This window comes from Odocoileus virginianus, chromosome 26 (assembly GCF_023699985.2).
Source record: "Odocoileus virginianus isolate 20LAN1187 ecotype Illinois chromosome 26, Ovbor_1.2, whole genome shotgun sequence".
Taxonomy (NCBI): Eukaryota; Metazoa; Chordata; class Mammalia; order Artiodactyla; family Cervidae; genus Odocoileus; species Odocoileus virginianus.
The window spans coordinates 45,832,343-45,860,299 of record NC_069699.1 but is presented as its reverse complement, the minus strand read 5'-3'; the positions used below and the strand labels follow the sequence as shown (position 1 = coordinate 45,860,299).

The window sequence follows — 27,957 nt, the reverse complement described above, 5'->3', positions numbered from 1 at the left end:
TCATCGTTTTTGGCGGAAATGACATTTTCTAGTTCTCAGGAAGTGATTTTGCTTGACTGTAACAGTCACTACACAGGCCCACAGTTTGTCCCCTGAGTCTCTGAAGGACTGAAAACAGAGCTCTGGAAGATGGTTCACTCTGTTTCGCCTTTACAAGGAAGAGAAAAGTCCTGTCCCATAGTCTTCAAGACTGGCCCTGGATTCTGGGAACATACCCCAACTGACAGGTTAGTCACAGGGAAATTCATACCACACTCTTCCTATGGAAAGACCTCATTAAGAAAATTGAGAGATGAGCCAAGCTGGTTTGAATAAATATAGTGCTACCATCAAAAATGCAATGTGAAGGCAAGGGGTGGGATCGGGGGTACACGTAGAGAGTCTCTCAGCCAGTCTGTCTAGGTACAGCTGTGCGGGAGGCTCCTGCTAACTCAAGAGGGGGACTCAGGCACATTTGAGCTCCGACGGTGAAGAGGCCTGTGGACTTTAGACCTCTAGTAGACTGAACATCCTCATCACTTAAATGCCTCTGGGCTACAGACAGAAACCCCAGGGTCAGTGCATTGTGTTTAAGTGGAAACTGATGAATTTTCCTTGCTGAATAAATACTGTGAATAGACTATCGGAAACTATTGCAGGGTACTCAGAAATCCTATTCTATCTAGAGTAGTGCCTCTGCTCCTTGACCTCAGAATGATTTTCAGATAGTTTGTAGAACCTTCCAGCAAATTCTTTGGAAAGAACTTGTGCCTGTTGAATTTTCTTTCAACTGGACTGAGTCAGTTTAGTCTGCAAACTCTTAAAAAGCCAAGAGAAGGGACTATCTCAGAAACCCATAGGGGAGAGCTTTCTGTGTTCTCTGATGCTCCCAGTGAAGGTCAGATCATGTGCTGTGGCCCTACTCAGGAAGCTTCTGTGGCTGGAGCATAAACTTCTGTCTGCTGGGTTGTGTTGTTCAGGTGAACATAAGATCCACTTCATTCCGGGAATGATCGGCCCGTTCCTGGGTGTGACACTGGTCCCACAGCCTGAAGTGCGGAATATCATGATTCCCATCTTTCACGACATGATGGACTGGGAGCAGAGGAAAAACGGCAACTTCAAACAGGTGAGAGCTGCCCCCTCCCCAGAAGTGTTAGGGGGACTCTTCCCTGGAATGGACCCCCTTTTGCCCTGGCACATGATGCAGATGGCCATGCTGTAGTTCTAGTGTAGTTCTTGGCTGTCTTGAGTCCCATCCAAGGGTTTCCCTTCCTTGCTGGCCAGACGTGATTTGTGGATTTTCTTCATGAAGTGCTACCAGAGAAGTTAGAAGGCCAGAGAAGAAGTTAGAGGTCAGAGAAGAATCAGAGAAAAGGAACCTAACATCACGTGAAAGGACTTTTCTGATCAAGGAGAGAGTGACTGAGACTGTAACCTCCCAACTTCACTCAGAAGGAGGTCCCAGGAGCATGTTGTCTTTTCTCTCTGGAGGTTCCCCAGTGTGTATGGTCCAGACATTTCTATGGCTAGAGCCCAGACCAGATAACTTCTCAGAGCTGAGAACTTCACAGACTCCTGCACAGAGGGCTGGGCCCATGAGGGATAAGTGCTTGGCTTCTGACTGAGTGGCTTTAGGCTGTGCCTCTGGGTGGTTCCTCTGCCACCCCTAAAGTGGAGGAGAGGGCCCCTGCCCTTGTATCTGTAGCTACAAGGAATAGGACTAGGAACAACAGATGGAAAACAGTGGTGGTAACACCAGTTTTAGCCAATAAAATAACTTGCTCACAAAAAGTTATTTGCTATAAGCTGGCCTGCTTTCAGAGATAAGGGAGCTCCTCTCTGTTGGTGGTTCTCAAACAGAAGCTCCCTGGAGTCCTCTAGGGGAGATTTCTCTGTTGCCTTGGGGACTGTAATCACTCCCCTCTAAGCTCCCCCCCAACTCTGTGGTTCTGGGATGAACCAGTGGTCTTAGAGTGAGTGATTCTAACACTGAGCAACAGACAGTGCAAACAGTAATTTTTAAATTTTTATTTATGTATTTTTATATTTACAAAGAGTAAAATTCACTCTTTGGGATTCACAGCTCTGTAAATTTTGGCAGACACAAAAAAGTCATGTAACCACCATCACAATCAAGAATTTAAAAAAAATTTTTAATTCCTAAAATTTCCATCTCGCTACCCCTTTATAGTCAAACCCTTCCCCTACCTTTAACCTGTGGCAACCATTGATCTATTCTCCATCACTGACAGTGTACGTTTTCCAGAATGTCATGTAAAGGGAGTCATGTAGACTGTAGCCTCTTGAGGCTGACTTCTTTCACTTAGAACAGTATGATTGCATCAGTTATCTTTGTTGTTATTCAGTTGATCAGTCGTGTCCAACTCTTTGAGACCCCTTGGACTGCAGCACACCAGGCTTCCCTGTCCTTCACCATCTCTCAGAGCTTGCTCAAACTCATGCCCATTGAGTCAGTGATGCCATTCAACCATCTCGTCCTCTGTCATCCCCTTCTCCTCCTGCCTTCAATCTTTCCCAGCATCAGGGTCTTTTCTAATGAGTTGGTTCTTCACATCAGGTGGCCAAGGTATTGAAGCTTCAGCTTCAGCATCAGTCCTTCCAGTGAATATTCAGGATTGATTTCCTTTAGGATTGACTGGTTTGATCTTGCAGTCCACGGGACTCATGAATCTTCTCCAACACCACAGTTCAAAAACATCAATTCTTTGGTGCTCAGTCTTTTTTATGGTCCAACTCTGTCACTGTTTACGCTTTTTCCCCATCTATTTGCCATAAAGTGATGGAACCAGACGTCATGATCTTAGTTTTTTGAATGTTGAGTTTTAAACCAGCTTTTTCACTCTCCTATTTCATCTTCATCAAGAGGATCTTTAATTCCTCTTCACTTTCTGCCATAAGGGTGGTGTCATCTGTATATCCAGCAATCTTGATTCCAGCTTGTGCTTCATTCAACTGGCATTTCACATGATGTACTCTGCATATAAGTTAAATAAGCAGGGTGATAATACACAGCCTTGACATACTCCTTTCCCAATTTTGAACCAGTCCATTGTTCCATGTCCAGTACTAACTGCTGCTTCTTGACCTACATGGAGGTTTTGCAGGAGACAGGTAAGGTGGTCTGGTATTTTCATCTCTTTTTAAGAATTTTCCACAGTTTGTTGTGATCCATAGTCAAAGGCTTTAGCGTAGTCAATGCAGGAGCCAGGTAAGGTGGCCTGGTATTCCCGTCTCTTTTTAAGAATTTTTCACAGTCAAAGGCTTTAGAATAATCAATGAAGCAGAAATAGATGTTTTTCTGGAATTCTCTTTTTCTCTGATACAATGGATGTTGGCAATTTGATCTCTGGTTCCTCTGCCTTTTCTAAATCCAACTTGAACATCTGAAAGTTCTTGATTCATGTACTGTTGAAGCCTTGCTTTTAGAATTTTGAGCATTAATTTGCTAGCATGTGAAACGAGTGCAATTGTGCAGTAGTTTGAACGTTCTTTAGCATTGCCCTTCTTTGGGATTGGAATGAAAACTGACCTTTTCTTTTCAAGAATATTGGTTTGATAAAATAAAAGTAACTCCACAGACCTAAAATGGTCAATATTACCAATTATGACGTTATATTTTAAGACCATAGCATTTTGTGTAACCTAGAGACATTGATTTTGCATACATTGATTTTTAGTGTCATGTTTTGGATTTTTGTTCCTCTTAGTAACTTCTCCCTTTATCAGCACTATAGGGAGTGAGGAAGTACTGTCCCTAAATCCTTCCCTCACCAGCTCCTTTGCCTAATGCAGAAGTTCTGACCCTGGAATAGGGCCCAGAACAACCTGAGGGCTTGTAAAAACACAGATTGCTGCCCCCACACAACCCCTGAGTTTTTGATCCAGTGGAGCCTGGGAATTTGTGTGTCTAATAAGATCTCTGGGGACTTGTTGCTGCTGGCCAGGGAACCATTTTGAGAACTCCAGGAAACGGCTGTACCCATATTTGCACCGTTGTACCCTCTGCTGCTCCAGGTCCCCTCCCACTTTGCCCTGTTCTGGAAAGCACAACCTGTACCTGCGTGTGTGACGAGAGATTCCTCCCTGACTTTGCATGACCCCAGGCAAGTCCCTGCTGGCGCCTTTTCTCTTCACAGAGAAAGGCAGACGACCTCAATCCCAAGGACTGCAGACCTCAGACTTTGTGTGTCTTCTGAAAAGTATATTCAAGCAGCTGACTCATTAGGCCAAACGTAGATGTACAACCACCTCCACCCTGGCTGTAGCAAACTGCTATAAAAGGGCCATATTTATTCATCCATTCTTATTTTCCACTGATAGGATTTCAAAAGCCATAATTGCCTTCAATGACTTTTCTAATTCAGTTATTCTTTTACTACTTCATTGCCTTAGGACTTGGCCCTGTGTGGAAGGAGAAAATGCCTTTTGTTATAGCTCGTTATTAAAAGCCATGCCATTTTTTGTTGATATAAAATATACAAATAATCGCACAGGACCACATTTCAAAGGTTAATGAGCAGTTTAAAAGATTTTTTTTTTTAATCTCATATCACTTTACAACTAATTTCTCACTTCAGAGTAAATGCATTGAGGCCTATTAGGAAAGTGACCGAGCACTGTTGAAAGCCTTGCAAATTAGTGGGTTAGGAATAGACGCAGTGTTCCTCCTCACAATTTAGGAATCCAGTAACAAGTGCAGGGGCCCTCATTGACAAGGCAGCTGCAGGGGCAGCAGCTCCAATGGCTCTAGGTGCTGTGAGGACAAAGAATGGAGCCTTTTCTCAAGGAGAATCTCTGAAGGAAACCCATCTCCCTCAGTGCAAATGAATGTCAGCCATTATGGTAAGGACCAAACCCCAGCAAGCGTCCTTTGTGACTGGCTGACCGAGGGTAAAGTTCTAACCAAGTATGTCTTATACATATGAATTCCCTTTAATGAGCATTTTTTAAGAAAGAAAAACAACACTTGACAAAGGCGTCTTTTGGATCCAAAATACTTCTCTTTCCAGAGTCCTTGCCTTTTGCCCCTAGCCTGGAAAAAGAGTATCTGAGACGTACTTGTAAGTTCCAACTCTTTCTTAAACCCCTAGAGTGGGAGTCCTTCCTGATGGGGGAAGGCAGCGTGGCTTCCCGGTGCTGTAGGTGAGATCCCACCTTCTTCAGGATTTCTTTGGTACGAGAACAAAAGCAGGAAGCAGTTCCCCAGCGTCCTCCCCCATCACAGAGGGCTGGATTTTGCATCCTTCCCCTGAGCTTATTTCGGGTTTACAAAATCTCTGCTTCCCTCTAGGTGGAGGCCGAGCTGATTGACAAGCTGGACAGCATGGTATCAGAAGGGAAAGGCGATGAGAGCTACAGGGAGCTCTTCGGCCTGCTGTAAGCTGCTTCAGCCCGAGGCACCCCACGTTGGGGTAGAGGGTGAAGTGGGCTAATGAAGGGTAGGGGTACAGCCTGTTCTGTGCAGGCTTCAGAGCGTGGGTATCAGGAGAGACCCGGGTTGTTGCTGGTGGCAGCAGTGCTCACCTTCTGTCAACAAGAAAGAGACGTCATGACAGCAGGCTCTCTCAGGGATTATCGTAGTTAACTGAAAGGTGTAGACACAGTAACTCTGAGCTCCTGGGTTTGCCCGTAGGAAAAGGATCATCATATGTCTTCATACCATGTACTGTATCCTAGTTGAGCAAACAGCTCATGGGGACTCAATGAGGGCTCAGCGCTAGCTTTTCTGGGGAGGGGAAGGGGTTTAAATCTCAGCTTTGTAAGATTGTACAGTCAGCTTGAAAAATACTACCATGAATTTTGTGACTTAAACAAGTTATACCCCCTTTCCAGACCAGTTTTCACTTGTGAAACAGGGTGGCTGTACTGACTGAATGTCAAGGGTCCCAGGTCCACCAGTATGGCTTCGGTCCTGAGTTGATGGGGCCACAAAACCTGACAGGACCCAGCTATAGGGCTCAGTCTAAAGGAGGGACTCGAGAGCCATGGTCCTCCCACATAGGCAGTAAATTGGGTATTTTATCTTCCTGAAAAGATAAATGTGAAGACATTTACAGCTTTAGTGCCCCCTCCCATCTCACTCATTGTTTCTAGCTGTGAGATTTTCTAGCTGTAGCATTTTTAAGATAAGCTTATAACATATTTTCTATTAGTTATACTGTACATTTGCTTAGAACTTACAGTGGACAAAATATGTTGACATTTCGGATTTAATCCTCACAATACATCTGTGAGGTGGGCAGGGCAGAGAGTATCCTGATGAGTAAAAATAATGCAACTGAGCTTGGAGAGGTGGTGGCATTGCCCTCAGTTGCATGGCCACTAAGAAGCATGTCTGGGGATACCATCTAGACGTTCCAGTTTCAAGGGGGGGAAATCTTTCTCCTGTACCCTGCCTATGTAGTTTGTTCCTTGATGAGTCATGCAGTAAAATGTGAATTCATTTGAAACTTAAGTAATTTTAATTTGTGAAAATGAATCCATCCTTAGGGATTTTCTTTTGGCCAAAGATGTTCCTAATTATGGAAATAAGGAAGTGAAGTCTCTTCCTAAGCCACTCACTGATGATTTTACTACAAAGGAAAAAGCACAAAAATAACTTGCAGTTAGTAATTACCTGACAAAGAAGTGTTTCACAAACTCTTCTGAGTCATGTCTGAGAACTGAAAGCCACTGATAACCGTGGAGCAGCATTTCCTAATTTGTGTTTAAGAGGAGATGTTTGTGTAGGTACACTGGGGGATGTAGATCATGGACTAATCAGTTTAGAAAAGACTCAGTAAAAGAAAATTAAACAAACGTCTGTATTATAGAACTTCTCAAAGCCTTCAGTATGCAGAAAGGTGTGAAAAATCTCTGAAGAGGAAGGTGTAGTGACCCACCACTTTCGTGCTTGTTTGCTGACAGAACACCTCTCTGTCCCCCAGGACAGCAGAGCTCTGTAGAACGCAGTTTGGGAAATGTGTACATAGTAGCTTTTCCCACATAGCTCAGAGTTGAGAACCAGTGATCCTGCCATCTTGCTCTGGGAACATGGGTCACCTGGGAAACCCTCACTCTCCCAGAGGCCCCATCTCAGGTTAGATGCTCTGTGCAAGGAAGACAGTTGTCATCACTGCAGCATTAACAACAGTCAGGCTATGGGTGTGAGTCCCCACTGGTGGTCCCTGGCTGAGCCCTTCACTCTAGGGGACTATCATGACCTCAGGGAGCTAGGGCCAGTGTACAAAGGAGTCAGCAGCAAGACCTGCACCTGGGATCATCAGTGGGAAGGTAGAGGATCTCAGAAACCAGGTTCTTTGGAGAAGTCAGAGCCTACCTGAAGATAATAGGAACACGGGCTGACAAGTGAGAAAGGGACCCAGGCATGTAGCTCCTGGCTCTGGCCATTTTCTGTGGAAGTCTCCTGTGACAGTGGACTCACTGTCTGTCCTTCATGCTGGGCCCTCAAGACTGATTGCAGTCTTACCCTTGGTCTGTGTGAAAAGGCTGGTCAGCGTGTTTGCTGAGGATGGTTCTGAGCAGTGATAGAGGCAGCCAGCCAGTCGGCAAAGCCAGGTCTCTCCCTCGGACTGGTCCTCAGCTGCTTCCTCAGAACAGCTCTCACAGTGTGTACCCCGACAGGGGCTGGGGCTCTGAAGCTTCTCCCTCAGCTCAGTGGCGTCCTTAAGAGCTCACACAGGACAATGGAAGACATGTTCATTTGTTGCTGTCCATTCAGTAATTGCTTTGTCTTTGCTTTCTGCTGCATGGAGTAGAACCCAGCTGTTTGGGCCCTACCCCAGGTAAGACTGCCATGTGGTAAGTCTGCCGTCTCCAGATCTATCACAGGCCCCCCGGGCTCTGGGACCTTACGCTGGTGCCCCCGGGAGGCTCATGAATCGTGCGTTCTGTTTGCTTCTATCAATAGCCTGCTGGAGAAGGTTGAACAGGAAACATGGCGTGAGACCGGCATTTCCTTTGTAACCTCAGTCACCCGCCTCATGGAACGCCTCCTTGACTACAGGTATCTTCTCAGGAACTTACCTGACCTCTTCTCTGGTCACATCCTCTCCCCAGCAGGAGGATCCCCTAACCTTAAAATTGAGACCACGTGACCACAAGAGGCAGGGCTGTTCTGGTGTTGTGTGCCATCACCAGTCATTAGGAATCTCCTGATAGCCAAGGAGGAAGGGGTGAAAGCCTTCTCTCAGGCGTAAGGCCAGGATTTCCTGGGCTTACCCCTGGTTTGTGGCCACATCTACACTGGAGGTGTCCTAGGGACATGTAGCCATCTGGCTTTTCATCCAGAAAAGTCAAGACTCAGAGGGTGGGCACAGCAGAGAGGAGAAAGGCTGTCTCCAGAGTGAGGTGGGATCTTAGTGCAGACCTTCCTCAGAGCCGTATGGCAGGTGGGCAGGGAAATACCACCCAATACAGGACTGTTGTACTTGTTTGGATTTCCCTGGTGGCTCAGCAGTAAAGAATCTCCCTGCAATGCAGGAGACATGGATTGGACCCCTGAGTTGGGAAGGTCCCCTGGAGAAGGAAATGGCAACCCACTCCAGTATTCTTGCCTGAAAAATCCCATGGACAGAGGAGCCTGGCAGACTGCAGTCCATGAGGTGGCAAAGAGTCAGACACAACTTACCAACTACAAGACAACAGAATTGTGACCCAGGAGGACTTTCACTTCTTTTTTCCAGGGCAAGGGGTACCCGATTTTCCCATGCTTCCATTCTTTGTGTAAAATCTATTTATTTCTGTCCATTGACCCTGGCCAGGTATAGATGAGAGGAGGCAGCCTGTGAGCTCAGAGATCTTTATGATATGTGGAATCTGGGAGTTGACATGTAATCTGTTTTTTCCTGAAAGCCTGCTCTCTCAGTCATATCATGGCTTTTGACTTAGCCTAAAAGGAACACTGCCACTGCCACTGGGGCCTTAGTTATTCTCTCAGTAGAGTTCAGGTGAGCCAAGAGGGTCTTAGGGAGGTTACAGGGGAAGGTGATAAGGAATGAGGAGGGGGACAGAGAAACCAGCCCCAAGCAGTAGTTGTCTGCTCTGTGCTGTGTCTCGTGCAGATATCAGGGGGTGTACCTGGGACTCAGGTGGCCGTGTGTACAGGAGGCTTCTGCTCCTCATTCTTTCATCTCCTTGTGCTAGGCCGCCCCTCCTTGATAGAGGAGCATGGATTTGATCAGTCTCCACTCTTCTTTGGCAAGGATCCAGTCTCAGTGTTTCTGTGTTCTGTGTCTGGCAGGCTAGCCCTGAACCCTCCTGCATCCAAGCCTGTTCAGCACAAATGCAGCTCAGCCCTGGCTGAAGCTACCCCTAAATCAGAAGAAAGCTTCAAATCCACTGCTCCTAGTTGGAGGGGATTCCAAATACTAGTGCACAAGAAGGACACCACAGGGAGAAAAGTCAGTGAGATGATTTACGTGGCGGCTGTGCCATGGTTGCTGGGCTACAGGGTTCTGAAGGCAGGTCCCTGGAGTATAGTGTATTGGCTTCCCCTAAACACTGTCCTACAAAATGAAAACTGCCCTTTATGGACGGCTCTGTGGCTTCCCTTTGAAGAACTTGAGGGTTTAACCTTCTACTTTACTGACATACTTCTGCACTGAAGATGTTGGTAGGTGCTACTGAATGCCCTGATATAGCCTCTGGGCTCTGCACACTGCCACCAGAACAAGGGTACAGCTGAACAGAGATATTTGAGCCCTAGGAATGGGTCCAGAGCCTGGAGGGAACACACAGTACAGTCCCATCCGTGGACAAGTTTCTGTTGGAGAGCATCCTCCTCTGGGGTTTGGACACACTGAAGCCTCAGGGACACTGCAGGTCTGTGTTGTCCCAGAGGCACCACTTGGTCCATTCATCTTCGCTCTCCCCTCCAGGGATTGCATGAAAGGAGAGGAGACAGAGAATAAGAAGATTGGCTGCACTGTTAACCTGATGGTAAGAGAACCTGGGCTGTTCCTCCTCTCTGCCTCATGGAGTGGCTTCTGTCCCGCCCTGTGGCCACCTTGTCCTTTCTGCAGTATGTGGCTATAAGCCTGCGGGTTTGCGTCCAGACATCAGGCCTGTCTCTGGAAACTCACATTCCCACTCGAGAAAGGAATGCAGTGAACCTCTCCTCAGACAGAGCTGTATAGCCTGGCCTCTTTTCAAGGTCCCACCGACTCTGACATACTCCCTTTTCCACCACTGGTACTCTTCCTGTTTCTCACCACTCAGGACCCCTGCAGACCTGCCAGAGGTTTTGCCCCCAGCAGGGGTGCCTTATGACTGGTCCCTTCTCTTTCTGGCGCTGGCTGCCCCCACGGCCTGTCTCCTCCTTCCTGTCCAGCACCCCCAGGGTTTTGGCCAGCTGCCTGGAGCTCAGATACGGCCTCCAGAGGCGGCAGCCCCTCTCGCCTTCTTGTGTACTTCCTCCTCTCTTACAGAACTTCTACAAATCGGAGATTAATAAAGAGGAGATGTATATCCGCTATATCCATAAGCTCTGTGACATGCATTTGCAGGCAGAAAACTACACAGGTAAGCAGGAAGGGAGAGCCCGGCCTCCTCCCGGCAAAGGACTGGACAGACATGCGCCGCTGACAGGGGAAAGCTCTGAGTTGGGGCCCGCCAGATGTCAGCGGAGTGTCAGCGCCCACAATGCCCATCCCCTCACCCCTTGCCCTCAACTCCTTTGTAATGCGTGGTGGAGAGAAAGCAGGGGGAACTTGCCCTTGTGCCTGGCTGCCAAGGTTCTTCCACTCCCCTTGCCTCCTGTTCCCCCCATCTGAGGGTGACCTCCAGATCCTGGGAGCCAGGTTCAGAGCCTCCTAAGCTCTTTGTTGCTCCTCACGAGCAGAGCCTTTCCGAGGACCTCACAGCTGGGCTGAGTGAGGCCACAGCCCAGGCTCACCGCCTAACCCTGGGGCCTCCAGAACATGCTGGCGGACCTGCCTTGTGGTCTGGGCTCTTCCCTTGCAGCCACCGTGAGGATGGACAGTGTGCACCTGACTTTCTGACTGGCTGGACAGGGGCCTTTTCACTGTATCACAATTTAGTCCATTACTAAGGCCTTTTCTAAAAGAAAAATTTAAAAACATACCTGTCACACTGTTTACTGAGTGCTGCTCTGAGTCAGGAAGACAAGTATACCCACATGTGCCCTGGGTGATCACCTTGTGCCACAGTTCCCCCCAAAATAACCATTTTTCACCATGGTAACCAGCCATCACATCTTAGCCCTTGAGCCACAGGTGGTGTGATAGGCCAGGAAATTTAGGCTATTCTTGTCCACAGTGTTACTAGAATGAGATGAATTTGTAGAAACGCAGAAACCTCCCTCCCTATTTTCTGTTAGATGTTAGAGATTGTTTCACAGAGATTCCACCTTTCCTGACACAGCTTGGCAAGAATTAAGTCTGAAATGACTGGGCTGAATCTGCCATCCTCTGCATCCACTTCCACCCATGATCCCAGCAACCCTTTGAGGGGGCAGTGAAGTGACAGACTGAAAAGTTCCATGTATCAATAGAGGCATTTACTGAACTCCTAGAGCCCTGGGATGAGACTGAGAGGCTAGGTCGGGAATTCGGACAGAGAGAAGGTGCTAAGCCTTGCTTCTGGTGGCCTCAGGAATAACATCTAAAAAGAATATTGACAGGGAAGAAAAAGATTTCACATGATTTTCTAAGTTCCACAGTTAGGCCTTGCAGGCTTCACGGGCTTGCCCCGCAGTCAGAAGGGGCTTCGCAGCTCCAGTGAGGAGTCATGTGCGTCCCTGGGCAGGAAGACTGGTGGCCAGAGTGTAGGCAGAGAGGCAGAGGTGAGCAGGGCCTGGGAAGGCTGTGGGCAAGCAAGCCTGGCTAAAACTGGAAGTGGATCACAAGATAATTAGAAAAGAGATTCTCCACAGATTTGAATTGGGCCTTGAAGGCCAGGCAGAAGCTCAAGCTAATTAAGTTGCCAATAGGAGATGCTCGCCAAAAAGAAACAAATAGAACAGGACGGAGCAGGCCGTGTGATGAGGACCCAGAGCAGCAGCTGTAATTCAGTGTGACTCACTTCTGGGCTCTAAGAAGCCACGGTATTGAGCTATGGCTTTTTTATAAACCCTCCCTATCAGTTCCATGTGTACGGGAGACGTCACCAGCCCTCTGCCCTGGATCCAGTATCAGCTGTAGTTTCCTCTATGAATGGAGCCCTTCACACAGTTACCACCATACACTACACACTCCTGCTCGCTGGTCCTTTTAGAAATGGTCGAGATGAGGAGAAAGGGTCATTTCCCCATGCTGAGGTCAGAAAGTGGAGCTGGAGGTATGGAGGCTGGCTGTGGGATGGCCGAGGAAAGCTTGTCAAAGCTCACCCCTCTGATCCAGTTCTGAGAAGGTTGGGAAAGAAGCGCTAGTCCCTTGAGCAAAAGGGAACCCAGGAACTCTCTCTGACATGGCAGTGTGACCCAGAGCAAAGCGGCCTGTGCACTGACCCTGGGATACCTGAGCCACACCTTATTCAGAGCCCAGAGCAGGTGGCCAGGCTGAGGGAGGACGGTGTCCACTGGGTCCCTTCGTGCTGTGGTCAAGGGCTGGTGGGTGGCTGGACAGCCCCTCTCTCTCAGGTGTGGTGTCTGGCACCCCTGACCTAGGCTGTGCACACTGGGTCCCCGGGCACTTGGCTGCCCCAGGACCTCGCTAGAGCCTGTCCCCACAGAAGCTGCGTTCACTCTGCTCCTCTACTGTGAGCTGCTGCAGTGGGAGGAGCGGCCCCTGCGGGAGTTCCTCCACTACCCATCCCAGACGGAGTGGCAGCGGAAAGAGGGACTGTGCCGCAAGATCATCCACTACTTCAACAAAGGCAAGGTGGGTGTCCCCGGGCGAGGCTTCGAGTGCCTCAGCCCCTACTGGGCTCCATGGCACCTTCACCCTGCAGGAGTGGCAGCAGCTGCAGAGGGTGCTGTGAGGGGTGATGAGGAGGTGGGTGCCCATGTGCATGCATTGGATTTGGAGGCAGCATGACTTTCTCTGGGGGAAAAAAATAACAGCTTAATTCTGTGACTTGGAAGCCAGTCGCAAATTGAGGGTGTAAAAGAACCCCACACACCACCTTTGCACATCTGTAAATACTAATGCTCCAAGATCAGGGGCCTCTGGGCCCCCTGCTTGTCTGTATTAGATTTACTTAGGTTACTGTAGCATTCTGATCTGCCATAGAAAATGTGAGCCGTAAAAATGAGTGAATTTTAACCACAGCCAAAGGAGGCCCATACTGCCTCCTGTCCATGTTCTTGTCTTGGGTCTCTCTTCCTTACAACACCATCCAGGTTCCTCTCACAGGCTCGTTCTCTGTTAAATTTGACTGTAGAATTAGCAGGCATTGTCAGCATTGGCTCAGACTTCCTTGGAACTTGCCCACCATCCTGCTCCAATCTCTGGGAGAGTTCCTTGTGGGGCTGTCTGACCACCTGCTGTTGGGTGTGCCCCATACACTGGAAAGGCTAGGTTTGTGTAACTTGTTGAAGCTGTTTTCTCATTACTCAGCTTTGAGCACATCATAGAAAGCTAAACTAGGATCATGCAGGGAACTATAGTGGCTGAACACCAGACATGAATTAAAAAATTTTTTAATGAGTTATTTCATCATAGAAAAGATTCAAACATTAATACCTTTTGCCCATAACTCAGAAAACATTCATCAGGTTTACACAGCATGGGAGACTTCTGTTTGTCAAAAACATTCACCCACGTAGGGAATGCATATGCACTGGTCAGTAGGAAAACATTCATCAGGTTTACACAGCATGGGAGACTTCTGTTTGTCAAAAACATTCACCCATGTAGGGAATGCACATGCACTGGTCAGTAGGAACCCATCTGAAACCTCAGGAGCTCTCATTCCACCTAGCCCAGAAAGGAGATCCGTGCCTGCTCTCAGCCAGCCACACACAACTGAGCGATGGAGCCAGCCCAAAGCATCCTCTCCTTGCTGGTCCAGAGATGGACTGAGGGCTCCATGCCAGCTTGCTTGTAGGCATGTCTTCCTGGCACGCAGTCCATCTGGAGCTGCCACCTACCCATATGCCCAGTGAGCCCTCCCAGCTCGGAGGCACTGGCGTAAGCATGGTGTGAGTGTGCAGGAGTGCTGTCAGTATATTAGGTCTCTTTTCTTTCCATGGGCATAGAGCACAGAGAAGAGCTGTGCTTATCTGATTGAGCCTACCTGTGGATCATTTGAGCATTCATGGTCCCCTTCTTACTCCACACTATAATAGTGTTAAGAAAGCAGGTTTAATGCTAAGTATGAACAAGGGAACGGTTTCCCAGGTGACTCAGTGGTAAAAGAATCTGCCTGCCAATGCAGGAGATATGGGTTTGATCTCTGGGTTGGGAAGATCCCCTGGAGAAGGAAATGGCAACCGATTGCAGTGTTCTTGCCTGGGAAATCCCATGGATAGAGCAGCCTGATAGGCTCCTGTCCCTGGGATTGCAAAAGAGTCAGACACCACTTAGCAGCTAAACCACAACAGCAGTAACATGGACAAGGGGGGTAATGCAAAGCCTGCCTGAGTATTGTGGATGGGCAGGAAGGGGAGAAGGACTGAGAGACTCCGTAGGCCACCTTCTCAGGAATCTCCCACTCCTTCTGCCTTTGCTGTGAATTTCTGGGGGAGCTGCTTCTGTACAGACCGCTCAGTACAGACCACTCTGAGCCTTTCCATGAGTGCATCCTCACAGGGTATTTATCAGAGGCCTTCTCCTGGGCTTGTATAGAAGGTATGACTTTTCTGTTTCTGTTCCTCCATACCTGATGGCACCAATGGATAGGGCTCACCCATTCTCTTAAAAGCATTCAGGGCCTTTTTTCTAAAGGCTCCAGAAAAGCAAACCCTTTCTGATACAGGAAAAGTGCTTCTATAGGGTTCTTAGTGCCAGGAGGAACGTGAGCTTGGCAGTCAGAGGAGGGCAGGAAGAGAGCAGACTGCACGGAAGCGGGGGCAGGCAGTGAGGTTCTTGACCTCAGCACTTCTAGCACAGCCCGCCTCACAGCCACTTTCCTCCCACTCCTAATCTCTCTGTTACCCGCCACATACAGATGACCCCATCTCCTTTGGTCCCACATTTCTCTCCTGAGTATCTAGAAGGACTGAACCAGAAGTCCAGCTCACGGCCACAGCTTTGCCCTGGTTCATTCCCTCTGGTGGTGAGGTGGTCAGCCTAGGAAGGTGAATTGGGTTGTGGTCACAGAGGTCAGCTCTCCCAGGCCAGACAAGGAGAGAGGGACACTCCAAAGGGTGTGCCCAGGTGGGAGTTAAAAGAATGAAGGGAAGACGAGAAGATGGGAGCCAGTCCTTCATCCCAGGGAAGAAGGAGCAGACAGGAGGGGAACCCTGCTTAGCTGGCACACAGACCATCAGGTATGAACCAGCCCTCCCTGTGGGGGTGGGCTTGGGGTCTGCTGCCCAGGGCTGCTATTGCTCACACTCCTTGGAAGGAAAGACAGATCTGTTACTTCGATACATTGTCTGTAAACAGAAGTACAGAGACTGCCCCTCTGGAGTCCTGGCTTTTGCCTGCCTTTCCAGTTTGAGCAGAGTGAGCCAAGTCAGTGCAGCTTCCATTCCTGTGAGTGGGGGCAGCATGGATGTACAAACACATGTCTGCCCAGGTGGGTGGAAGTGACTGGATTTCAGACACCGGTTAGGAGTTGTGGGCTGGCTTTGCCTCCTGCCTTTCTGGCAAGGGAAAAGAGGTAGATGGTATGCATCATACCTGCCGAGCATTCCCTCCCTGTGCTCCGAGGTTGCTCTCAGAACCCCCAGTATTCCAGCGCAACCCTCAAGGCTCACCCTTCGGGTGGGATATGGGTGCAGGCTCGGAGCAGCAAGGCTACAAATGAGGCCAGAGATGCCAGCGAGGCAGATAAGCACAGCTTTCTTAGGAGCTGCTGTGTCAGCAGGCAGAGCTCCCTGAGGCTCACGTGAGGCCGCCAGCACCTAAGTGAGCAATTCCCCAGGGGGTGCTCCTTGCAGGCCAGCCAGCTGTCTGCACACACACTGCTTAGCCAGCTTCCGTGGAACTGCCTGCCCGGGGTGGGCCCTTCACCTGCCCAAGCAGCATTTGGAGCCAGAGAGAGGACAGACACGTGCCCTCTTTAAAGCTGCGATGTGGGGGCACAGGAGGCTTTCTGCTCCCTGAGGCAGAAGGAGCTGTATTGGAGCAGAGAATCAGGGTCTATTTAAAATTCTCTTTGGTTTGTTTCAACATTTTTAATTGGTCCTGCAGGTCAATCTGTATTGCATTAATTTCTTCAAAGGATAGAAATAATGTGCTCTTTTTAGGAAACACAATCCTGAATAAAATAGTGTTGTCCTTCTCCCTGATGCTATTTTAAATCTATGTTTTTAATAAAGTCCTTATTAAACATTCATACTGAAACCCTGATGGGTGAAATTACATGATATCTGAGATCTGCTTCCAAAACTGTAGGGAGGAGTAAGTGAGTGAGCTGTGAATGATACAAAACTGACTCTGAGTTGGCCATGGTTGAGGCTGGGTATGAGTACCTAGGGGTTCATACTTCTGTGTTTCCATAGCTTAAAGTCTTCCTATAATAAAAAATTTTAATTAGTATTTAGAAGTTGGGGAGAAGAGCCTGTCTAAAATACCAAGTAAACCTTTGATTCCCAATCTCCCTAAGAGAGAAAGCACTATATTAAAAAAAGGAGGAAATGGACAGTATTGCCCCTTGGTGAAAGCTGCCATTCGATGGGCCTGCCACCATAACAGGAGCCACACCACAGAAACAGCCTGAGACCTGATTAGACAAGGATTATCTGAAGCCTCCTCTAAGAGTGGAATATTTCTGTAAAGGAAATTGTCAGATCTACTGCCAAGTCCTTGGGTAGCTACTTCCTTCTTAGCTTCCATACTTCTTTCTAAGCTTAAATCATCTTAACTTAAGAATCATTATTTTCTTCATTAACTCATTAAATAAATCTTCATTGAGTACCCGTTCATGCCTGGCCTGGTTCTAGGCTCTGAAGATAAGGAATATAAACAGAATCCCTGCCCTCATGCAGCTTTTCATCTGATTATGACTAGTACAACATAAAAATAAATACTTCTTAGCCCAGAAATAAACCCATATACCAACAGTCAATTAATCTTTGACAAAGGAGGCAAGAATATACAATGAAGAAAAGACAGTCTCTTTGGCAATTTGGTGTTGGGGAAGCTTGATAGCCACATGGGGACCAATGAAGTTGGAACCCTCCCTCACAAAAATACACTCAAAATGGCTTAAAGATTTAAATGTAAGACGTGACAGCATAAAGCTCCTAGAAGAGAATATAGGCAAAATATTCTCTGACATAAACTGTAGCAATGTTTTCTTCATTCAGTCTCTCGAGCAAAAGAAATAAAAGCAGAAATAGATAGGGCCTAATCAAACTTAGAAGCTTTTGCACAGGAAAGGAAGCCATAAACAAAACAGAAAGACAGCCTATGGACTTGCAGAAAGTATTTCAAACTATGCAACTGACAGGCACTTAATTTCCAAAGTATACAAACAGTTCATTAGAGCTCAATATCAAAAAAGCAAACAGCCCAATCAGAAAATGCTCAGAAGACCTAAATAGACATTTCTCCAAAAGAAACATACAGATAGCCAACAGGCACATGAAAAGATGTTTAATGTCACTAGTTATTAAAAGAGGCAAACCACAACTTAATGTACGATGGGTATCACCTCACACTGGTGAGAATGACCATCATCAGAAAATCTACAAATAGTAAATTCTGGAGAGGGTGTGGATAAAGGGAACCCTCCTACACTCTTGGTGCAGCCAGTATGGAGAACAATATGGAGGTTCCTTAAAAAACTGAAGACAAAGTACATTTTAGTTACATGATCCAGCAGTCCCACTCCTGGGCATATATCCAAAAAAGAAAATAACTCAAAACCAAAAAGATACATGCACCTAATGTTGACATCAGCACTGTTTACAATAGCCAAGGCATAGAAGCGACCTAAATGTTCATCACAGAGAGTCGGACATAACTGAGGTACTGGACTGAACTGACCAAAGTGTTCATCAGTATATGAATGGATAAAGATGTGTGTGGGGTGTGTGTATACATGCATATGCAGTGGACTATTACTAAGCCATTAAAAAGAATGAAATACCACCATTTGCAGCAACATGGATGAACCTAGTGATTGTCACACTAGGTGAAACAAGTCAGAGAAAGACATATTATATGATATCACTTACATGTGGAATCTAAAAAATTACACAGATGAACTTATTTATAGAACAGAAACAGACTCACAGACATAGAAAACAAACTTATTGTTAGCAAAGAGGAAAGGGTGGATGAGGGGTAAATTAGGAGTTTGGGATTAACAGATATACAGTACTATATATAAAATAGATAAACAGCAAAGACCTACTGAATAGCACAGAGAACTACATTCAATATCTTACAATAATCTATAGTGGAGTCTAAAAAGGACAATATATATGTGTGTGTGTATGTGTTTATATGTGTGTATATAGTCTTATTTATACAACTGGATCACTTTACTGTATACCTGAAACTAACACAGTATTGTAAATCAACCATATTTCAATTTTTAAAAGCAAATGCTTTTTTAAAGAAGATGGCTTCAGAGTAATGAAAGGAGAATAGATAGGGTGGGTGCTTGTCCTTGACGAGGTAGTCATAGAGAGGCCTCTTGGAGGTGGAAACATTTGAGTAAAAACCTGAGAGCTATGCACTGAGCCTGAGTGTCATAATTCTGTGTGTCCTGCACAAATCGGTTTTGAGCATGTGTTCTTCATGACATATGAGTTGCAGGAGGCCTTTAGTTGTGCCTTCTGATATGTTTGGCAAGGCTTGGACCTTTCTGAGGATGCCTGCGGTGCTAAAGCCTTGTTCCTGTTTCTGTTGCAGAGTTGGGAGTTCGGGATCCCACTGTGCAGGGAACTGGCGTGTCAGTATGAGAGCCTCTACGACTATCAGAGCCTCAGCTGGATTCGGGTGAGCTTCGCATCAGCTTCTAAGGGAGCACTGACTGAGCACCTCAGCACTGGGTTGCGTGCTGTGGACAGTGCAGGAGAAGCAGAAGCCAAGGTTCCTGCTCTCAAGACGCAGAGCACACACCTGACAGATGCCTGCGTGATCCAGACCCCAGGGGCCACTGGTGCTTAAGGAGGAGGCGGCAGCACACGCAGGATAGGACAGGGGTGGTTCACGGAGGCGACGGCAGCCCAGCTGCATGAAGAGGCTTCTCCAGAAATGATTCCGTTCAGATATGCCTCATCTTAGTGCCTCCCTGGCTTGGCTTGTGGTCACTCCTAGGCACCCAAGTGGAGAAAGTTCTTCCCTTCTTTGATGCGAAATATTCAAAACTAAGTGAAATGGATTTTGAAGGTCTCTACCAAATTTTTCCTTGTTTCCGGTGCTGGGTTTTGAATCATAACAGCTGGTTAAGTCTTTGGCAAAGAGAAGTCAGGAATCTCAGTTCATCTGCCTCCTGCACCCTTGTCAATGGTTCCCTGACCCTGATCAGGCTCTGTAGAATAGATGAGGTTCTACACCAGGAAACTTTTGCTCTGGTCTTTGAAGGTCAGGGCTCCCTGGCAGGCTGGCTTGATTGAATGCATCAGGGACATCTCAGTCAAATTTCAGTGAGTTTTTCTGAATCTGAAGCCAGGTCAGCTAAAACTAAAAAACTTACCAACCTTGGTAATGCCAGACATCATGGATAGTAGTTCCACTTTTAAAGTTTAAAATCTCCGAAATTGGGACCAGTACAGTGACTCTGGTAACTAAGCCTTCCTCATTTTGTTAGCATCTTGAGTCAGATGGTAAATGAACTAAACCAATGCAGTTGGACTGATGGTGTCACCTATAGGCAACACTTATTGTCAGTTGGTGTAGTGGGTATCATCAAAACCAGAAATCCCTGAACAAAAAAGAGGAAGTCCATGTTAAACGTGTGCCCCTGAAAGTACAGGAAGCCTGAGTCTGTGTGGGGCTGGGTCCACTCACTGGACAGGAGAGTCCACGCAGCCTCTTGGGGCTGGCCCACCTCCAGGTGATGATGGGGAGGGGAGGTTTCCTTTCCATCCGGCAGCTCCCTGGCGAGGGGTTGATCGTGGCTAGGTGCTCACTTTTTATCTAGACTGAATCATCACGTTCTCTTTCCAAAAGGCAGTGTCTGCTTAGGCCTGGGAGAACTTGCTTTGGACACACCACTAGCATCAAGCCAACCTGCAGGCAACTGCCTTTCTCGTTCACAGAAAATGGAGGCCAGCTACTACGACAACATCATGGAGCAGCAGCGCCTGGAGCCCGAGTTCTTCCGGGTCGGATTCTATGGCCGGAAGTTTCCTTTCTTCCTTCGGGTGAGTCCATTCAGGTAGTCACAAGAGCTTCTATCATATTTTACACGTAATTTCTAATCTGTTTTTTTTTTTTCTTTTTTAACCTTTTCCTATTGCACTGAATAGTTCCTTACAAAGGACTGATGAGAGTGTTTGGCTTTATTTGACTGAACTGGCTGCCAACTTTAGACTGTCTTTCTCTTTGCAGTTAAACTGTTTTGCAGCCACCTGGAATATACGAGGGTGGCTTTCTTACCAAATCAACAAGGATCCTGCAGAAAATGACCAGGGTTTGAGACTATCCCGTAGATAATGTTTAGAAACCTTCCACCTTCTGTTTCCAGGGCCTGGAATCCTCTGTTGTGACTATTCTCTGCCAGACCGGATATCAGTGCAACCTTGACCTCAACAGTAGGCTTCACAGTCAGGGTGGAGAATCACTGAGTTGAGAGATCTCTGAGGATAATCCCTTTTGCTCCTGGGGTTTGTGGAGCAAACCAAACATTGGGTTTGGCTGGGGAAGAAGGCCTTTCCAAGGCAGCCAGTTCTCTGGCCCATGGTGACTACAGCCATTTTGTTCCACCACTGCTGGAAAGGCTGGGCAGGGATATAAAGAGAGTGGAAGGATTGCCTGAGCACAGAAGTACTGACACCAGTTGAACAGTTGTGATTGTTTTTTGTATTTATTTAGCACAATCCAGGGGCTCCCGGAGGAGTCAGCCTGGGCTTGTAGGCTATAACCCACAAGTAGCTATCCTCAGATGACCTAAATGAAGCCGTGCTGATGGAAGGACTCAGAGGCTGCAGTTGAGACCTAAGATTAGCTCTGATTGTCCTAAGCTCCAATATCATACTAAGGTTCAGTGTCCACAAGTCTCAGGAAGCTGCTAGGAAAATTCATAGGATTCCTTTGATGTTCTTGGGATCCTATCTTACTGGAGAGATTGCTTTAGCCAATGAGCAGTAATAAGCTTGGTATCTCATTGAAGGTCAACAGAGCTTAATGGCTTCTTTTAAAAAGAAGCCAGCCTGCTAAGCAACAGAGTCCAGGCTGACTGCATTTTGGATGTAATGCAGGTCAACATGCACATTTCCTGGGCAGTAATTATTCTAGGCTAAGAAGAAAAATGATTTCTGTAGGAAACTAGTGATAGTGACAAGGACAGCAAATACACCCTGCCTGACTGTGATCCCCAGAAGGCTCAAATTCTGTTCCACAGAAGGGTTGCTAGTAGCAGAACGTGCCTCAGTAGAGGCTCCACGAGCTGCTGGACCTCCTTCACTCTCTAGGACCATCCAGCCCAGGCTTATCAGACGGGGCATGTTTGTTGCCCCCATCTACATAGATCATACAACAGCAGTGAGGGTAGAGGTCAGCAGAAGAAGGAATAATGCAAGAATCCCTGGGTCAGGAAGATCCCCTGGAGAAGGGAATGGCTTCCGACTCCAGTGTTCTTGCCTGGAGAATTCCATGGACACAGGAGCCTGGTGGGCTACAGTCCATGGGATCGCAAAGAATCGGGCACGACTGAGTGACTGACTCTTTCTTAGAACCAAAAACATCTCTAGAAAGTCCTTTGGTAAGCTAATGATTCTAGCCTTGTAACTAACTTCTTTCTCATTTTATCTTTGTAAGTTATGTTTTATTGTCATTTTACTCTCCTTGTTTAGTCCCATGATTTGTACGTCATCAACTAGATTTTACTCCAAAGCATCGTTCTTTTGGCTCTTACAAAAATCAAGCACTGGTGTACCCCATTTTTGTCCCTGTCAAGCAGCAAGTCTCCACCATGGTTCCACCTGGCTCCCACCCCCCATGCTCACGTCACAGGGAGCATCAGTGTCTCAGGGTTCTGAGAGCTTTCTGACAGGTAGGACCTGGCATAAACCTGCATCTGAGCCAGTTACAGTCTAAATATTCAAACATGGTTTCAAGGGTGCCAGTGATAGAGGAAGAATAACCGAGAAACATCACCTGTCAGTCCATCCTCATCTCCACAGCAGGAGCTATGTTTCAGGCGTACGGGTCTGCTTGGCCTGGCCGCGTGCTGTCCCCCCGCCCCCCTCAGTTGCTCAGTTCAGCTGCAGCAAATGGAATAAGGCCAGCAGAGGTAGCCGTTTGCCTTGTAAATGGCAAGGACAGAGGGGAAAGCAGTGGCAGCCAGATCCGTACTACGCAGGGCTGCCGGGACTCTCGCCTGAGCAGACTGGAAACCAACAGCTAGCCTCAAGGTCAATGTACTGTGCCGTTCTCCTGCTGGGTCCTCCCCAGAGCACTAGGCTGCTCTTTGACCTTCCCTGAGCACAGAGGCCGTTTATTGCTCCAGCTCTGTCAGCTTGAGTCCTCTGGACCATCTGCCTGTGTTGCTTCACAAATGTGATTATCCGCTAATCTGCATGGAGACAGGAAAACATCCAGCCCTACCGTCTTGGGGGAGTTTCTTTTTCTTTTCATTTTACCCATGAACAGACACTGACGAGGATTGTACATTTTGCATGAAAAGGCCAGTTCTTCACAATTAACCTTCTTTGTCAGTTCTGCTTATCAAGCAGGGAGCTTGTAAATGTCTCTGTCCTCTGACTACTGATCTGTTCCACTGGAGAGGTCAGCCTGCTTCCCCTGACCTTGACTTCCCTTCCACTGTTGCCCTTGCATTCTGATCCATCTGGACATGTGGCCAAACCTTACCTGAATTCTCCCATAGTAAGAGAAGAAGTGAAAAGTGGGCAGAAATCCTATTCCAGAAAGATTGATGTTGTACTGTATAGCACAGGGACTCTGCTCAATGTTATGTGGCAGCCTGGATGGGAGGGGAGGTTGGGGGAGAACGGATGTGTGTGTATGTATGGCTGGGTGCCTCCACTGTTCGCCTGAAACTATCACAACATTGTTGGTTGGCTATACTCCAATACAAAATAAAAAACTTGCTTTTAAAAAAGGCTGAGGTCACCCACAGCCTAGCCTGTGGTGACCCCCCTACCAGGAAGCATAGGGCTGGCCCTGTGGAACCTCTCTCTTCCTCCCTCTGAAGACACGTAAATGCCTAGCACCACTGTCAGAGTGAATCTGGTCAGGCGGACAGAGGTCACCAGAGGGCTTCTGAGGAGCGCCTCCAGCCACACACTCTGGCCCAGCCGTGAGGCAGGCAGAGCAGTAGGGTCAGGGTGCCCTCAGTCCCCAGAGAGGAAAACCGAGACCCAACCCAAACCCAACATGTCATAACGTGAAGTCTTAAGAAGTGTGTAGTTGGAATGATGGTCTGCTGACCCAGTTGCAGAGGAATTGCTGCTAGAGGAGTTGGTAAGTGTCCACGAGGCGCTGGGCAGCATTTAGACTGCTTCTCTCAGCTGACAAAAGTCATCCTACAAAAGCACACATCTTACCACCTTCCTGTTGTCAATTATCTGGTGGCTCCCATAGCGGTACTCGTGGACACACAGCAGCAGCCCCTTCGTTGCCTCCCACCAGTGCTCCACAAGCACCTTCCTTCTAGCCGTGCCTTTTCCTGTCTTGGCTTGTTGCCCTGGTTGTCACTGTATGCACATAGATTGACCCCACTTCTCTACTCCGCTGGGTGGCCCAGGTGGACCTTCCAGGACTGTCTCCAGGCGTGGCTGTTTTCCACAGTCCCACCCCCGTCCCCCCACTAGCGGCCCTTCCCGTGTGAAAAGCCCTGCCCGCCCACGAGCTTCCTGCAGCTCCCACGCCAGCCGCCGCCACACCACTGCTGTCCTTCACCCTTCTTGACCATGCTTTCCTTTAGGGCAGAGTAGCGGGCAACGTGCTCTGCCCCAGGCCTGCCCCAGGGGCTCCCAGGTTGAGGAGCTGAGGGTGGGCGGCTGCAGGCAAGGCATGGCATGTGCTCTCCCCTTTGTGGCAGAACAAAGAGTATGTGTGCCGGGGCCACGACTACGAGAGGCTGGAGGCCTTCCAGCAGAGGATGCTCAGCGAGTTCCCGCAGGCCGTTGCCATGCAGCACCCCAACCACCCTGATGACGCCATCCTGCAGTGTGACGCCCAGTGTATCTTTTGACCCATGGAGGGGAGGAGGGCTGGGACCGTGGGAGGGGAGGCCCACCCAGTTGACTGCCCCGCTATGACGCTATTGGCTGCTGGTGGCCAGGTTACCCACCAAGTCCCAAAGCAGAGTGTGTCCACATCACTCACTGACCCTTAAAGGGGCACTTGAGCCTCACAGAGGATGCAGGGGCTTGCCCTTAGCCCTGGGGGGCCTGGTCATCAGCTAGCTTTTTTCCCTCTGGTGAGCTACTGCTGGTACCTTAGTCCCCACCCCGCCCATGAAGAGTCTCCTGGCACCCAGCCGCAGACTCTGGATTCTCCCAGTGTCCACAGGGACGCTCCACTTCCATCCCCTGCTGCACCCCCACGTGTGTCTGTTGATACCCCGAGCCTTTGTCAGGACTGAGGCACGGGTTGGGGCGGACGGAGTAGGGAGGAAGATGGGGAATTCCTGTGTTCTTGGGGGTACTTGGAATTCTGAATGCAAACACTGGCCTGCCCCTCCTTCCCAGCACTCAACTTCCATGACAGTCACTGTGGCTGTGGCAAGCTAGTCCCAGAGAGAGGAGGGTAGGCAGACGCCCATGTTTACTCTCCACAAAGATCCCAAAGAGTATCTTGTTAAAATGTTGTTTGGCAGTGAATACTGTGTAGTTTACCTGCAGTGGGCCGGCCTAGGCCCTTGCACCTTTTTCATTCCTATGGGGTATCTTCCTGACCCCTTTTCCTTCCTTCTTAAAGGGGCACTGGGGGACCCCTGCCTGCTGATACCTCACCTTGGCTGAGGGCTTGGGGCACTCACTGCTGGAGCAGGGCGGGGCTGGAAAGGCAGAGTCAGCCGAATTGTGTTTGGTCCCTTCTGCTCTTTGAAATGCTGCTGCTGCCCCTTTGAAGGGCTCTGCTGGTCTCCTCTCCCTTGGCAGGGGTGATGGGTCAGCCACTCTGGTCCGTCTCTCTTTCACGTCCAGTTTCCCTTCACCTCCTGCCCAGACCTACAGATCTATGCAGTGACGCCCATCCCAGAGTATGTGGACGTCCTGCAGATGGACAGGGTCCCAGACCGTGTCAAGAGCTTCTACCGTGTCAACAACGTCAGGAGGTTCCGGTATGACCGGCCTTTCCACAAAGGCCCCAAGGACAAGGAGAATGAATTCAAGGTGAGTGCATCTAGGGGAGCGGGGTCAGTGCTCACAGCGAGGCTGGGGCCGGCCCCGCTTTCTTGGGAGCTCATCAGTGACTCTCCTGGGGGCAGGTGGGGTGTGGGAAGAATCGCCTCGTGGCCTGAACCTGCCTGTACCCTCCCCGCAGAGCCTGTGGATCGAGCGCACCACGCTGACCCTGACCCACAGCTTGCCGGGCATCTCTCGGTGGTTTGAAGTGGAGAGGAGGGAGCTGGTGAGATGCGATTCAGAGGGGCTAGTTTAACAGTGCTTCCTCAGTTCCTTACTTGGGGGGCCATTCTCTAAGGAAGAAAAGAGAAGGAGTTCTTAGCCACCTGCTGCCTGGCCGGGGAGCCACAGGCAGTCCAGTGCTGGAGGCTTTGCTCACCTTCCTTCTCTCCTTTAATCTCCGCAACACCCCTAGGCAGCAGGCATTTTTGTTCCCCCAGTTTACAAATGCAGAAACTATTCCCTGAAGCTCAGGAAGCCAGAGACCTCTGCATTCAGAACTGATGTTGTTTAGTATTCACTGTACTTCCGAGTGCCTACAGATCAGAAGAGGAAATTAGAAAGGGCCCAGGGAGCCTCAGGTCCACAGGAACCAGAGTGGGGACTCAGCGGCACGGGTCACAGCCCCTTGCTGTCAGGCCTATGAGGAGGGAGGGATTGTCATTGGGCCTGGGCTGACACCACGTGCTGTGTGCCCCCAGGTGGAGGTGAGCCCCCTGGAGAATGCCATCCAAGTGGTTGAGAACAAGAACCAGGAGCTGCGGGCCTTGATCAGCCAGTATCAGCACAAGCAAGTGCACGGCAACATCAACCTGCTAAGCATGTGCCTGAACGGCGTCATTGACGCTGCCGTCAACGGAGGCATTGCACGCTACCAGGAGGTAAGCTGGCCCAGCCAGACCCGACCAGGGACGTGGGTCTCAGTGCCTCTTCCCGAGGTTCAGCCTCTTAGAACAGCCTTCCCAGCACACGCTCGCTGGCTGTGCCTTGGCTGACCGAGCATGGTCCTGAATAGTATGTGTTAGCCACTCAGTCGTGTCCGATTCTTTGCGACCCATAGAATATAACCTCCCAGGCTCCTCTGTCCATGGGATTTTCCAGGCAAGAATACTGGGGTGGGTAGCCATTCCCTCCTCCAGGGGATCTTCCTGACCGAGGGACTGAACTGGGTCTCCTGCATTGCAGGTGGATTCTTTCCTGTCTGAGCCACCAGGGGTGAGGCTTTAGGCTCCCCGTCGTTCCCTGTCTCCATGACTACAGCTCTCCCGTGGGAACGTTTCTTCCCTTTTATTCTCTGAACTCTGACAGAATGGGTAATCCATCTGATCATGGAAGGAGCCCTAGAGCCCAGCCTTTGACAAGGAACGAGTTGTGGCCTGGCTGGGAGACTAACCCCCTCATCCTGGCCACCAGCCCTGCCTGCCCTGCCCAAGCCAGTTGGGACCAGCATTCAGGCTTAGATTACTTGGCCACCTTCAGTCCTCCTTAGATGTAAAAAGCACACATGTGATTTCAAGAGGTTCAGCAGGCCGTGCTAGAGGCGCGCTGGTGTGTGCCCCTGTTAGGCAGCCCAGATGCCTTCCAGGTGGCACCTCAGACTGAGTGGTCACCCTGGGAAGTCTTCTGGACTTGGCCTTTTCTTTCACAGGCCTTCTTTGATAAAGATTACATCACCAAGCACCCAGGAGATGCTGAGAAGATAACTCAGCTCAAGGAGCTCATGCAGGAGCAGGTATGCCTTGCCAGAGTTGTGTGGAGGCACTACAGGGTAGCTGCAGCACCCATCATCTGCTCCCGAGCTAACAGCATGGCCTTGTTTATCACCCTGATAGGTCCATGTCCTTGGAGTTGGGCTGGCAGTTCATGAGAAATTTGTGCACCCAGAAATGCGCCCTCTGCATAAGAAGCTGATTGATCAGTTCCAGATGATGCGGGCCAGTCTCTACCATGTAAGCTGAGCCCTGTCCTGGCCCCGCTACAGTCTAACCAGTGTCACCTCCTCCAGGCCTGGGACCTGTGCAGCAAATCAGAAGAAAGGGGTGGGGAAGGGAGTGGGGAGAAGCAAGACTGAAGGAAGATCTGTTTCCGCCACAGAACAGCATGAGGCAGGGGCGGGTGGTCGAGCCAGGAGAAAAATGCCAAGAACCCCCTTATCCACTTTCCCCTTAAGGAGGAGCCATATTCAGGACAGAAAACGTGTTTTTCAATGCACTGTGCTGGTGAACAGCGGTTTTCACATGAGGAGGAAAAGAGCTAAAGTGTATGGCCCACATACAGGAATCCCTTCAGGGATACTTTTCATCCCAGGAACCTACAGAAGTAAGGCTTAGCCGGACCAGCCTTCTCTCGTCCATCTCCCTCCCTCTCCATCCCCTTCCCCTTTAGCTCCCTGCTTC

The 27,957-nt window shown here is 48.9% G+C and overlaps 1 protein-coding gene across 9 annotated transcripts in view; it reads left to right on the top strand.

Moving 5' to 3' along the window:
• Positions 1-27,957, top strand: part of DOCK3 (dedicator of cytokinesis 3) — a 263,108-nt gene that overhangs the window by 215,445 nt on the left and 19,706 nt on the right. For 8 of the 9 annotated variants that reach the window (XM_070456013.1, XM_070456015.1, XM_070456011.1 and 5 more), the window contains 15 exons: positions 960-1,108; positions 5,294-5,379; positions 7,761-7,787; positions 7,913-8,008; positions 9,882-9,942; positions 10,431-10,524; positions 12,694-12,842; positions 18,936-19,022; positions 20,288-20,392; positions 24,253-24,394; positions 25,383-25,549; positions 25,701-25,787; positions 26,263-26,442; positions 27,210-27,293; positions 27,394-27,510. In XM_070456013.1, the coding sequence (XP_070312114.1) occupies positions 960-1,108; positions 5,294-5,379; positions 7,761-7,787; positions 7,913-8,008; positions 9,882-9,942; positions 10,431-10,524; positions 12,694-12,842; positions 18,936-19,022; positions 20,288-20,392; positions 24,253-24,394; positions 25,383-25,549; positions 25,701-25,787; positions 26,263-26,442; positions 27,210-27,293; positions 27,394-27,510 (1,631 nt within the window). The remainder of the gene's footprint in view (positions 1-959; positions 1,109-5,293; positions 5,380-7,760; positions 7,788-7,912; positions 8,009-9,881; positions 9,943-10,430; positions 10,525-12,693; positions 12,843-18,935; positions 19,023-20,287; positions 20,393-24,252; positions 24,395-25,382; positions 25,550-25,700; positions 25,788-26,262; positions 26,443-27,209; positions 27,294-27,393; positions 27,511-27,957) is intronic. The other variant, XM_070456012.1, reaches the window with a different exon arrangement.